The 14,825-nt window shown below is 29.2% G+C and overlaps 1 protein-coding gene across 7 annotated transcripts in view; it reads left to right on the top strand.

Moving 5' to 3' along the window:
- LOC143245062 (sorting nexin lst-4-like) overlaps positions 1–14,825 on the top strand; it is a 109,563-nt gene that overhangs the window by 81,261 nt on the left and 13,477 nt on the right. For all 7 annotated transcript variants that reach the window (XM_076490863.1, XM_076490868.1, XM_076490865.1 and 4 more), the window contains 7 exons: positions 791–936; positions 1,596–1,686; positions 5,236–5,361; positions 6,376–6,490; positions 9,454–9,584; positions 10,520–10,623; positions 13,173–13,276. In XM_076490863.1, coding sequence (XP_076346978.1) covers positions 791–936; positions 1,596–1,686; positions 5,236–5,361; positions 6,376–6,490; positions 9,454–9,584; positions 10,520–10,623; positions 13,173–13,276 — 817 coding nt within the window. The remainder of the gene's footprint in view (positions 1–790; positions 937–1,595; positions 1,687–5,235; positions 5,362–6,375; positions 6,491–9,453; positions 9,585–10,519; positions 10,624–13,172; positions 13,277–14,825) is intronic.

The raw sequence follows: 14,825 nt of genomic DNA, 5'->3' as shown, positions 1-14,825 counted from the left end.
CGTATTTTTTGCTGTGGCTGAATCCCAGGTTTGGGTGGGGGCTAGGTAATAACCTCCTTGTAACATATCCCTTGGTTCAGTGTATCATGCTACAAAGTTTTTTTAGTTTGTTCCAAAGGCTACAGATTGGTTTGCAGACAAACTATCAATGTTTTAATTTCCTAAGTTTGGATAAGAGAACAACCTAATGGATGATTATACATTAAATCATTATTTCAAAAGGTTGTGTGTTCAACTCCCATATTTTTATTCCTCATTCTCTTTACAGTCTTGCTGTTTCATCTTCTGCAGGATTTAGACTTCCATCAGTAACTGTACTTCAATTTACCTAATGTCTTTTAAATGGACTCATTTTTCTCTTTTCATTTTTCTTCACTTCTGTTAAAAAAAAAAGAAAAAGAAAAGTATCCTAATGGTTGGTTTTGCCTTCCTGCACTGGTGCACATTGTCACCATGCACCAGCACAGTTCAAATTAAACACACAAGTTTACAAGAGTAGTTACATTAAGACTAGTAGAATGCACATCTTATAAGCAGACATACAAGCAAGATAAAACTCTTGTGTGAAAAGGTGAGAATATATCAGTAATACATTTTCAGGTTAGAAGAAAAAAATGGAATTGTATACTTTATTTAAAACAATAATTTAGATTTGTTGCACTTAATACTTACATCCATGTTTTCGTTACCATTATATTTCTTGTAAAATTCATAATATTATTTTTGAATGTTTTTGTTCACATTGTTGGTGTACTTCCTTTGATTTTGAGTGTTTGACTTTCTTTTTTAGCAAGAGCAATTCTCAGGGCCAGGCATGTATGGAGTTTCAATCCCAGACCAGTCTTGGAAAAACAGCAGTGCTGGAGACATAAGGAATACCACTCCTAGTGGTCAAGATGCTTCAGGGAGGGGAACAGTCAAAAAGAGTATTAACAGGTTTCTAATCTTTTTTATTTTTTCTTTCTGTCTGTCAAATCTTAAGTTTGGTTTAAGAAAGAGTTCTGATACCCTTGAAAGAGATTACTATTTAATAGTATTACAGGCAAAGCAAGTTAACCACAAAGGATGTTCTTGTATGACAAGTTCCACAATAAGGTCCCAAGTCTAATTTCCACTAATTGTTAGTTTTGCTGTTTTATAATTAGTATATTTTATTACTGTTTGTTTATCTTTGGAAAAAATAAACAGTAATTTCAAGATAATGATTTGTAAACAGTGCAAGATTTGAGAGAGCTAAATGTTAAATTTCTTAATAGTAAGATTGCTGTGCAGGTTCTGGTTTGGGAGAAAATGAATCCTGTATATTAATTTATCTTGCAGTTAGAGCAACCATTTAGGAAAATGGTATTGGATATGGCTTTTTTTAATATATATAAATGTGGCATGTTAAAATATATTTACATACTGCTATTGTTTATGGATAGCATACACATAATTAATCTTGTGTGTTGTATGTTTATTTCACTGTCAAGTAAAAAAACCAACAAATATTGATATAGTCACAATATTTGGTACCTAATTTTGTAAATTCTTGTTTTTTTGATACCAGTCTTTATGGTTGTAATTAAAAAAACAACAACATAACTCCATTATAGGTTCTCTACTTTTGTAAAGTCTGGTGGTGAAGCTTTTATTTTGGGAGAAACCAAAATAAATGTTCCAGCAGATTCCATCATTCAGATATTAGTAAGTGTTGTGCACATTGTTATTATTTGATATTCGATCATCCCAAATGTAAATAGTCAGACAAAAGTGCGTATGTTTTTTATGTTATCTATTTGGACAGACCACAGTCTACAAATATGGATAGTTTGAGTAAATTGTTTTAACATAAACATTGCATTATCATATTTTTGTTTAAGTTTGTTATTACTGTACAGCACAGACCAGTTTGTTAAACATGTTTGACTTTGTTTTTATAAGTTTGTAAAAACACAACAGTGGTTATAACAATAACAGATGTCATCTTGGTGTTTTTGCAATGGCATTATGATTAATCCAGTAATGAAAAAGCTACCTGATGAAATGTCATCATGAGTTGTCCAAAAATGAAATATCTGTGTGATAAAATGTGAACCACACTTTAGTTTACAAGTAAATAAAAAGTCAAAAACTACAGTTATAAAATGATTTTTCAACTATTTCAACTGTGCTTCATGAAACTCTGTGTGTGTGTGTGTGTGTGTGTGTGTGTGTGTGTGTGTGTGTGTAATTATAAATGTGTAAAAATATTTTATGCAAGGCAATGCAAAATTTATATGTTGAGGTTTAGCTGTACATACCAAATATTCACATTTAAGATGTTATTTGAGAAGACATACTAGCAACGTTCTATTTAGTACAGAGTGACCATTTTTCATTTTTCCTGTGAAAAAAGTTTTAGAAAGACTGAGCATTTATCAACATTCATTTTGATTGAGTTATCAAAATACACAATTTATAGTTTTGAAAGCAGCTCTAAAATTAAAGAAACTGTTTGAAAAGCAGTAAATATTCACATGTTAAGAATATCATTAGTGATTTAACTTTTTTATTATTCCCTTAAATTTCTACAATGTAGCACAAGTTTATTGAGCTCAGACACACAAACTACATTTTTCCCTATTCAAGATTTCCTAAATTTGTAAATAAACAGACGAAGGGGCCCTTTTATTATGATTATAAGGAACACGTTTAGAAGATACGACGCTGTTTTAATAAGAAGCTACATATATTATTTTTAAAAAATATAACTTTTTAAATCTGGATACTAAAATTTGAAAATAAATATTAAACACTAGCAGAATAGAACTATTTTGTATTATGTATTCTTTTTTTAAATGTTTTTGTAAGTTAGTAAAGGGGTGAAAAAGAAAAAAAAGACTTGCCATATAATACCAGTATATCAAGTTATTCATTTCAACAGTTTATTTCAGTATAACAATGACTTAAAAGAGTTGCCAAATACAACTTACATTTGGAAGCCAAGATAGTAACATTGCCCCAGGAAAATGTATAATCAATTTAGATTTTTTTTTGTACATACCATACATTTCTAGGCATAAATAAACTACACACACTCTCTTCCTCTCTTTTTGTATACTTTTAACAATGCTTTGAAAGTAAACTAATAATGCAATCTTTTCTTTGCTATATAGAATTATCTAAGATTCACAGGAACTCTAAATTAGAGTTGCTTTTAACAACATAGAGCCTATTTGCCAATATGATTATAGCCTAATAGCAAAACATTAAAATAAAAAATTTCATGCAGAATTATATCAATTCTGACTTACTTTATGGTAATTTGATACTTAATTTGAAAATCAAATTGTGCACAAACAAGTTTTAATTTCTTTATTTTAAAAGAAACCTTAAAGAAAAATTGTGAAAGTTTTTGTTTCTTTCTCCCGTGATCCAAAGCTCATAAAATGTCAAATTTGTCTCTCTATGGTTTCAACAGTTCTTCACTCTCCTTGTTAACTTTCCATATAAAAAAGGATCAAGATTGCTATTTTCACATATTCTTTCTCTTTATGGTTTGAACAGTTCTTCACTCCCCTTGTTAACTTTCCATATAAAAAAGGATCAAGATTGCTATTTTCACATATTCTTCTTTCAAGTTTCTTAAGGAATGTTTGGAGGGAGAAATAAATTTCTCTGAACTTTTCATTGATGCCACACCCACTTTCTACAGAAAGCTACTGACTGCTTCTGTGCTCAATATGCAGTAAAATTCTTGGGATTCCCACTGACATATGTTGTAAAAAAATAAGCATGGAAAGATAATAAATTAATAAAATGTAAAAATTTTAAAGACAGGCAAAAACAGATGATTTAAGATTATTTCTAGCAGGTTGCAGGAAGTATTCCTTTAATTCATAAACCATCAGTCATTTAAGATAACAAACATTTAAATTAATGGAACACTAAAATTACAAATTTTATAAAATTTGAAATATTTAGATTTTGTTATTTTTGTACGATAAGTTTAATTGTTTTATTTAATAAGTAGCCAACATTTCATGAAAGCTACAGAAAAAAAAATCAGATTTCCTAAAGATAGAAGAATTGGATTAACCCCATTTTGTATCTAAACTTTTCTTAGATATATAAATGTAAGAATATAAATAGAAGTTAAATCCTAGAAGTTCTGTTATACTATACTTTTTGTTGTGTGTTTTATGGGACAGGAAGGTGGTAGGTTGCAACATCTATTGTTTTTAAAGTGTAACTGAAAGTTTTGCCCTGGGAATTGCAAGCTTGTTAACATTCTGTCTGTAGAGAAAACTGACATGGAACATCTGTCTGACAGTATTTGGATTTGACTTCAATTTTGGATTTGATTATCCTTAACTGTAGCTTTTTGTGTACATCTAAATTTTACAACCACCATGAGACCTTTTTGAAGAATTCTCTTACTTTCATGGTAATATGGCACATCATGTGGATGACAGTAAATTGTTGGTTTTCAATGGTTACTGAAATAGTTATGTTTTATCAGAACTGACAATAAATACTTATTTTTCACATTCTAAGTGCCTTAAAATATTTTTGTTTTTGATTTTCCTCCGTTTTTTGTCAGATGTCTCATCAGCAGTGTGCAAACTTTCAATTAATGAGCATTTATCAGCTTTGACTTTATTTAATATATTGTTGAGGATAGAGAGACATTCTCAGCTACATTGAATTCAGTAGCTTTGTTCATCAGAGGCTGTTTTTTCTATCATAACAAATTTTACTGTTCTGAGTGATTTATAGTATGACTGGAGCCTGCTGCTGTTCTAAAAATTTCTTCCACAATTTTTTTTAACAATCTTGTTCTATGGATATTTCTCTTTAGAAAGAGCAGTTGTGTATGCATTTAGCCACAGTCACATTTAGGAGGCAGTTTTTAAATATTGATGCAATTTGATTTTGTATTTTGAAGATATGACTGTATGTGACATCACTGTAGTTTCAGAATCATCCTGATATTTGCAAAGAAATAGTAGCTAACTTCTTGTATTATGCTAATAATGCTATTTGTTTCAAGATCTATAAATACTGTAACTTCTCTTGCCAAAGTTTGAACAATATACTGAAATTATTTTGCTAAAGTTTTACTAAGATCATTCAGAATTTTAGAAATTATCTATATTAGCTACAATTCCTTTGGTAATTACAAATAATTGTGTATTATGTTGTGCCATTATTACTTCCCATGTCATATACAAATTTGGATCAAGTAGTATAAAGTTTTATTTTTATTTGGAGAATGTAGATGGTGAAATAATGTGGACTCTCGTTTCAAACCCATACACATGTTCTGTTACATCTCCAAAGAAAGAATCTAAACTGAAGGGCCTGAAAAGCTTTATTGCTTATCAGATTACACCATCTGTAAGTATTCTTATTATTTTTCTTGTTTAACAATATTTCTTTATTTTGTGATATCTGAACCCAATTACATTGTTTGTGAACATTTGGAAATTGCATCTCTCTTTCAAAAGCTGTGAGATGTAAGATTACTAGGAGTTGCATGTTTTTGTTTTTTGTATAAGAGAATAAATAAGTGATCTTTTTTTAAGCTACAGCATATTTTAGTGTAAATAAATAATACACTGATCAGTAAAGACCGAGTACTGTATTCTTTTGTATAATGTGTAGCTTACACATGTGCAATGATATTTCACACTGTCTCTGGTGCTATTATATAATGAACTTGCAGAAAATGGTTGTAGTTGTAGATGTAAAAAGATTTTTAAAACATTCTGCTAACTTTTACCAATAATTGATCACAACAGAAAATATTTCTGCAAAATGGTAATACCAGACCATATTTTACAAACTTCAGAGTTAGGAATGTGTATTTATATTGGTAAAACAAATTACAAACCTTGATCTAATACCCCCTTGAATTTCATAATGTTTTATAGTAAATATTTAATTCATTTAAGCACAACAGTTTGAAACTTTGGTTTTATGTACTTACTGCTATGTGAATTGTATTCCAAAATATCTGAAGTAACCAAAAGGTTTAACATTTTTTTTGTTATACTAATTAAAAAAATCGACTAGCCACGTCCAGAAACCATAACAATCCTTAAAATGACTTCAGTAAAACTCGGATAACAGAGAACAGTAAAGGTACAAACCAGTTTGATTATGTTTCTGTGTGAAGAAAACATATCCTGTGTTCTGAGTCATTTTTTATCCTTATTTGTCTTTCACAACATATTACAGTAGATTTAGATTATCCAATTACTGAGAATATATTTAACTGGACTTTTATGGAGAGAAACAATATTACATCATACATTTCCAGGCAGGACAAATTACATTTAGTTCTGCAGATTTTCTTTATGATAGTGTAAGGTCACTGAGTAAACAGAATGTGAAATGTTTATTTTACAGTACAACAATATACAAGTTAGTCGAAGGTACAAGCATTTTGACTGGCTTCACGAACGTTTGGAAGCAAAGTTCACCCCTATACCTATACCACCACTACCAGATAAACAGATATCAGGTAAGATATCAAATAGGCTATATTATTACCTTCATTTTTATAAATGCATATTTCTTAGCTTGTTGTATTGTGGAAAAACAGCATTTGAGAAATGTAATGGTCTAAAATAATATGGTGAAACTGGTTACTGAGTACAAAGTTTGTTCTGCATTTAAATAAGAAACAAGCTGTTGAAATATTTATTTCTTAATTTAACTTAAAATCCTAGAAAATTAAAAAAAATATAATTGCAGTATAATAAACCTTAAAACAGTGTACATATTTTACATGTTTCTGTGTATAAAGGGGATTATTTACAACTGGATTATTTTGAAACAGTACCACAAAATATATTTATAAAGACATCGTACATATAATAAATATGAGAGGTGTGTTCAGTAAGAAACAGAATATTCGTTCATGTATACTGGATACAATGAAATTGTAGCTGTAGAATAATTATCATAAAAGATCGACATCCATTTTCTGCTAGTGGTATTATGTGTTTTTATTATTTCCATGAATGGTGGCATGTAATATCAGTACCCAACTGATAAGTGTGAGTGATGTTGGTTTTACACTTGTTAACTATTTTCCAGTTTTAGTACTGTTAATGTTACTGTTATACATCATTCAACATGTGTCTCAAAATAAAAAATATTATCCCTAAACATTGTGTGCCAAACACAGTACTGCCTATCTTGGAGTAGTTACTGTTGTGAATTTTGAATGGACAGTCCTTGGTTTCCTTAAGGATGGTCTTTCTGTGGCTATTTCTCATAGACAGTTGGTAATCTTGAAGCAACTGTACACCTGAAGATTTGTAACACAACTTGAGCTTGTTGTTTAATTCAGTTGATATATTTGATTACCTATGAATGTTGATAATATTGATTAGTGTCACAAAGTAATGATTAATCAGTATTGCAAATAAATCCAGCAATGTCACCAAAATAATCAACTAACTGAAATTAGTGTTATGGTTATCACATTTTTAATCATTGTAACTATCCAAGAACAAACAATTGTCTTTGATTTCTCAATATTTTTGATATTATTTCAAAGTTTTTTCAGCTTAATACTTTAGATTCAGTCATTTTGACTGTCTTTGTAACCATCATATAAACATAATACTTTACATATTCTAACTTTTAATTGTTTTTAGTTTATCTTCATGATGTTTAAGATGCTTTTAATAAACTTTACAAGTTTGTTGTGTACAAAAAAAATTAAAAATTTTAGTAAAGTATTTTTGCTGAAAATTACTCTGTGAATTTATAAAGCCTTTACTGAGTTAATGTGAATGGCAATTTTTTATATTAAAAATACTTTTTTTCATATCTCTTCTAGCACCAAAAATTAATATAAATTCTTTCAGTAAAATTTGGTATCTTTCATTTTCTCTAATCATAACACTAACTGCAGTCAAAGCTAAAAGATTTTTCAAATCTGAGTTCACTTTATTTTATTCTTTAGAACCACACTTACAACCTTTAAGAGTATACAGAAAACCATTTCCACAAACAAAAGTAATTTATCACACTGGAACGGCTTTGTGTAAACAAATAATCAAGTTACTAGCATTCCTGCTTGACTCAATCACACTTCACAATGTGTTTGTGCTATTATTACAAATTATTTTTAATTGAATTTTTGTCTGATTTAAAGACTTCAGTGTCACAGCAATATGACTGTGAACTTGTAATGCTAGAAACCAGGTTTTGATTTGCTTGGTGGGCAGAGCACAGATAACCTGACATGTAGCTTTGCAAACGAACAGTTTAATCTAAATTTTCTTGTTTAACGTAATTAAGTTTATATTTTTTACATTGCAATAATTTTTATTGCAATAAATAAAAATATACCTAAAAAAACAAAATGTAGTACTCCTGTATTCTTGTCTTTGCTCTTGGAACTAACAAACCCTAATCCTATATTTTGTAATGATGTTGGTAGTATGTAATTTTTTTTATCAATTTTAAAAATGTAACTAAGAACACAAAACATCAAGCCCAATGAATTAAAATACCCTGAAATTATTCTAATTTAACTGGCTTTCTAACTAAGCTATTGTTTTCTATTTAAAATAATCAACTGTTAAGTAAAATATCTTCTGATTTCCACATGTAATATGGCATTAATTTGAAATATCTTTAGTCAGCTAAAAATAATTACTGGGTTGTTAGATTCATATATTGTAAGTAATGTAATATAGTTATATTAACATTTTTATTGAAGTTAATAGCTTCAAAATACCTGTTTTATCAGTATTTTGTAATTTACAAAAAAAAGTGTTATAAAACTAGTACTCCTCAAGATGAAGTAGAACACAGTTAGCAACACATTAATTTACCTCTAATGTTTCCCATTCCTGCATGCATATGGAGGGTTACTCTCCAAGTTAAATACAGATAGTAATAAAGCATAAACTTCCACCACTTTTAATTCTTCAAAAATGTGAATCATTGTCTAAAAAGCAGAATGTTATGTTAAATATTTCTCTCTTGTTTTCCATTTTCTTTAGTTAAAAGTTGGGCTTATCTAGTTGGTAAAAACATTGTGTTGCCACAACTGCTTTTATTTGTTTGTAGTTAAGCTCAAACTACACATTGAACTCTCTTCACTCTGCACATATTATTCAAACAATTGTTGGTAATATCAACTTTCATTCATTTGTATTTAGTTTTATTTTAATTCTCCACCAGAAAACTTATCACATTTTCCTTTGTTTGGATTAAACAGTGCAAAAATATGCTTAGATTCTAAATTCTGGGGTTTGATTTCACATTAGAGAGTGCTGTAGCCCTTCATTATCTTTTTTTGTATTTTGTTGGGTTTTTTCTAGAGTTGCTAATTTCTCTGTTTATCTTTAATTTGAGTAACTCTGCTACATTACACATGGCTAATTGCTTTTCTGTGCTTGTGTACATTTGTATCACACGTATGGTGAAAGAGACTTGTTATTAGTTTTTCTTTTTTTTTAGGTCGTTACCAAGAAGAGTTTGTAGAACACAGACGTGCTCAGTTACAGATGTGGGTTGACAGGATTTGTAGGCATCCAGTGTTATCTCAGAGTGATGTGTGGAAACACTTCATTACTTGTGTTGATGAAAAGGTAAGTTACAAATGTAATATTCTTTATCAGATGTTTTGGTAAAATATAGGAACTTTGGCTCTGTAATATCATTAATGTTATTTATGTAAGCACATAATGTAAAGGATTCTGTATTATGTGTGTAGTTCTCACCTTCATTCAGTTAATTAAAATTAATTACATTTGCTAAAAATAAAAAGGCTCTCTTAAATAATGTTCTCTTTCAAATTAATTGATCGAGTTATTTTTGTTCATCAGTTTTTCTCAGATGTTACAAAAATTTTGATCCTCAAGAAAACAATCATGCTTATTGATGAAAAAATATGTTTAAATTTAATGTATTGTCTGTTGCTCTCAGTAGTTGCAGAAATGATGTACAACACTTTCAAATATTCAAATCATTTCTCTTTTTTTTAATGCAGATTATGGTCTTGTAAAGTAACAAGCATGTTTTTGATTTATTATAAAAATAGAAATATTTATAAAATCCTTATCTTAGTGTCATAGTTGCTTGATGAAAAATAGCAAAACATGATTTTATAACTTATTCTATATCAGCTTCATTTAAAAATTCACTTCTTAAAAAAACCCGTCTTCCCATAATGAAGAATGGTCTTCATGTTTTTCAAAGGTGTGAAATATTTTCATGTGTCCCATTTAAAAAAAAAAAAAAAAAGTGTATGGTTGAAAGTTTTAGTGTGTTTTTTTAACTTTTAGCTATATAAACATTTTATATCAAAAAAAAGTTGATTTGGTGGAAAGAATTTGAAGCAAAATGATTAACCTTTGTTAGGCTCATCATTTAACAGTCTTCCAGGTGTTGAATATTTCATATTCATAAAGAGTTCCTGAAAATGCACTAAACATTTACTGTTGTATTAAACATAATAGGTCCTTCCATTAGTTGTAAAGATATTAAAAACTATCTTTTTATAATTTTTGTGCATTGTGTATAGAAATGGAAAGCTGGAAAGCGGAAAGCTGAAAAGGATGAACTTGTTGGAGCTTCATTTTACTTAGCAGTTCAACCACCAGAAGGATATCTTGATCCAGTTGCTGTGTACGTTTCATATGATATTTTAAGTGAAATTAAAAGTTTTGCTTGCTGTTAGTTATCTTTTAACCATTCAACCCAAAATATCATTCATTTGGAATTAAGAATACTACACACTTTCTTGTAAAAAGAAAGTTTAACACATAAACTTGGCATGTCCTTGTGGTTAGAGCATTTGTTTTGCAATCTGAGGGTTGCAGGTTTGAATCCCTGTTACACTAAATATGCTTGCCCTTTCATCCATCTGAGTATTATAATGTAATAGTAATCCTACTATTTGTTGATAAGAAGTAACCCAGAAGCTGGTGATGGATATTGTTTGACTAGCTGCCTTCCCTCTAACCTATCATTGTTAAATTAAGGAAAGCTAGTGCAGATGGCCCTCATGTAGTTTTGCACAAACAAATCAAATGAGAACTTTATAGTTTTATTCTTGAGTTAAACAACATGTTTAAATTTATTCAGCATAAATATTATGGGCAAAACTGTGAAAAAATATTATGGACAAAACTGTATGAAAAAAATTAACTCTAAGTTTGCATTTTCTCATCACAACAGACATTGAAGTAAAAGTTATAAAGTGGAGTCAATTGCAAATAAACAATAACTTGTGATACATGTTTAGATTTACTTGAGAGAGTTATTTTTAATTTGATAAGAACATGAGAATTTCTTAAATTGCCATATTTGGAAGTTCTGGTATAGTGTCACCTAATTATTATCACTTTCAATACAGGCAATAAACTTAGCATCAAAACATAGCTAATAATCCAAATTTTCATATTATATAGGTTTAAGATCTTAATCTTATAAGAAAATATTTTGAGAATTCTTAGCTTCTCCCTATTATAAGAATTGTTACATTTGCCCTCTAGATATCCCATCTTCTCTGCTTTATTTACCATCCATCTGAGAACTACAAAATTTAACATAAATTACTCAATATTATTATTGCTCAAGTACTCAAAGTATAATTTTTATAGCTTTTTTATTTCAGAGCTACATACTATAAAATCTGACCCATCTTACCTTGTCCATTTATCACATCCTGTCTTTTACAAATTACCAATTGTTCTCTTGATGTCCACACTGTATTATTTATAACCAATAGAAAGCCAAGGTTTAATTTATCAAATAATCTATTATAGTGTATTTTCTATACAGAGAATTGTCTATTTTGCTTCTTGTTCACATCCATGGGGGAACACATTGATGAGTTAAGCTGAATTTTAACAACTATTATATGTGTAAAAACAGCTAGTTTGGGTTGAAAAAATTGTTTATGTAGAGGAGCGAACAACATTTCGACCTTCTTTGGTCATTGTCAGGTTCACAAAGAAAGATGTAATTGACCAATAGCTGACCACATATTTGAAGGGGTTGTGTTGTGTAACTGAGTGTAGGAATGTAGAGATAAAATTAATGATGAATTAGACAAAATAAAACAATACTTCATCAACATCAGTAAGTTTCCTCCACAAACTGTAGAAAACATTATACACACACACCTAGACAAAAAGCAAAATCAACTAACAAAAGTAAATATATCCCACGAATTAAAAAATCATGAAACCATATATGGCTGCATACCATATATTCTCGACATCAGCAGAAAAATAACCAATGTTTGGAAAAACTAGTAACAAAATGTGACATTCCAGTTAATACCAAATTTATTCAAAAACCAGGCACAAAACTAAGGTCTATACTACATAAAAACTACACTGACAAACACCACACCAACATTATTTATAAAATACAATGTGATAACTGCCATAACTTTTATATTGGAGAAACAAGTAGATAAATGGAAACCAGATTCAAAGAACACAAAAAGTCACCTTCAAAGTTTTGAACACTGCAAATCAAACACAAAATAACCATAGAAAACACCCAAATACTAAATAAACAAACATAAACAAATGCAAAATTAAAGAAGCCTCACTTATACAACAACTCAAGCCCAAAATAAACCAATACAAAGGAACACTTTCATACCTATATTAAAAAATATAATCAGACATCTAAGCATGCCCTCTACATTCCTACACTCAGTTACACAACCCCCTTCAAACATGTGGTCAGTTATCTTTCTTTCTTTGTGAACCTGATGAGAAACGAAGAAGGGCAAATCATAAAAAATTTTCTCAATCCAAACCAGCCGTTTCTACATATATATTTTTTCTCTACAAGTGAGTTTTCTTGCCATCACTGATTATTTAACAACTATTTTTGTATGGTTAGAAAGCCACAAAATTTGTGATATTTTGAGACAATGTCTGCTTTGTGCTGCTTATTATTCAGTGTTGTAGTAACATGAGTATGAAAAAAAAAGGGGGGTTAAATTTCATTCACAGTTGAGAGCATTAAAAATAGAGACCAAGTTAAGTACTTTATTTCTTGTTTTTCATGTCTATTCTTTAATTGTTAAATATAAAAGTTGCTAAAATATGAAAATTATATGAAGTAAATAATTAAATAAATAATTAGATTAAGTAAATAATAATAAAACAATGTTAGGATTTTTCAACAAAAATCTTGTTTCTTTTTAATAGAGAACAAAAAACTGACCACTTCCAAAAGTTTGTTACGAAGTTTGATGAGAGTGTAAAACAGCTGTTTATGACGTCTTTGGAGCAGTCAAAGAAATATGCTGGAGGCAAGTACATGTGCTTTAACTGCCTTAATAATATACTGAACTTTATGCCCTTCTCTTCAAACTGAAGAATATATACTCAATCAAGTTATTGATTTGTAAAATAACTAAACAAAGAAATCTTTTTATTTTATTAATTCTTTAGTTTTCTTTATTTGATCAATTTGTTTTACTTTCCCATTCCATAGCTTGTGCTACTTGTCTGAAGGGAAAACTACTTAACAGTAAACCTAAGAGACTATGAGGGTTTGTAGATATGTGTGATTGCTATATTGTATTTTTATTTCTGAAGTGTTTTTTCTGAAACTTATTTTTAAAGAAAAAAGAACTTTAGTTTTTGTTCATAATAAGACTGTGTGTGTGTGCATAAAGTAAATAGTCTAGGTTTTGCTAACCACTTAGGCCAGGTGTGGCCTGGTACTTATGGCACTTGACTCGCAGTCTATGGATAACAAGATCAACACCCTTTAGTGAATATGCTGACCTTTCCATTGTTGGAGTGTTATAATGTTATGGATATTCATTCATTAAATAAGAACCCTGAAAGTTGGGAAAGTAGTGTTGACTAGCTCTTCCCTGTAGTCTACCAGTTCAAAATTGTGGATGACTAATTCATGTAGTCCTTGAAGTAGTTTTATGATAAAAGTTAATAAAATGTTATTAATTGTGGCTTGTAACTTTGTACTCTTAAAAACTGTTCTAGGTCTGTGTATTTCTATGAAGTGTAAACATGTTACCTTTATTTGGCTTTCCATAGCAACAGATTAATTTAATAATCATAACAAAAGCATTTATTAATGGTTCTCAAGTGAATTTAGTATGTTAAGTGAAATATAGTACCTTAATTGGGGTTTCCACAACAACAGGTTAATACACAGTACAATGGTAAGTGTGTAGAAGGATAAACAAAAGTTGATTATTAAAGCTTAACTTGGATGTTATAAAATTGGCTATATATAAACAATTTGAACATATTTTCTTTTCTTTTTTTTGCATTTTGTAGATTAAGTTGATGGTAGACATTTGCATTCACAAGGGTAGTTTAATGTAGGTTTAACACTTTTATTAATAATTTGTACTTTTAGTTTTTGTGATTTCTTTATTTAAAAAAGTCAAAAGTACTGAGATGAGATCAACCCTTTTGCAACAGGTCAGGGTTCAAAGGTTATGTTAGTTATCTCGTTTGTGACTTGCATTCAAAATTTTATTGAACTACTGTTTTATGGTTTTGTCAATAAGTTTAGAATCAAATTGTACATTATAATTCAAACTTTATATGTGAGTTAATTTTGTAATTTAAAAGTAAAGATTAAAAGAAGACCTTTAAATATAAATTTTAGTGAGTCACATGGAATGCTAAATGCAGCACTGTTTAAAATAAGATGTTTGTGATATCAAAATACCAAGTCTATAGTTTCATACAAATTAGAAACTTGGATTATTAATATTGATAAGCTAGAATATAAAAGAACCTAATATCTTTTTATTTTGTTGAGATGAGGCTTAGATACTGAATCAAATACGGTAGCCTTATTCAACTCTTTTCTTATAT

This window comes from Tachypleus tridentatus, chromosome 2 (assembly GCF_004210375.1).
Source record: "Tachypleus tridentatus isolate NWPU-2018 chromosome 2, ASM421037v1, whole genome shotgun sequence".
In the NCBI taxonomy this organism is placed as follows: Eukaryota; Metazoa; Arthropoda; class Merostomata; order Xiphosura; family Limulidae; genus Tachypleus; species Tachypleus tridentatus.
The sequence above is the reverse complement of the archived record's forward strand: the minus strand, read 5'-3'. Positions and strand labels throughout refer to the sequence as shown.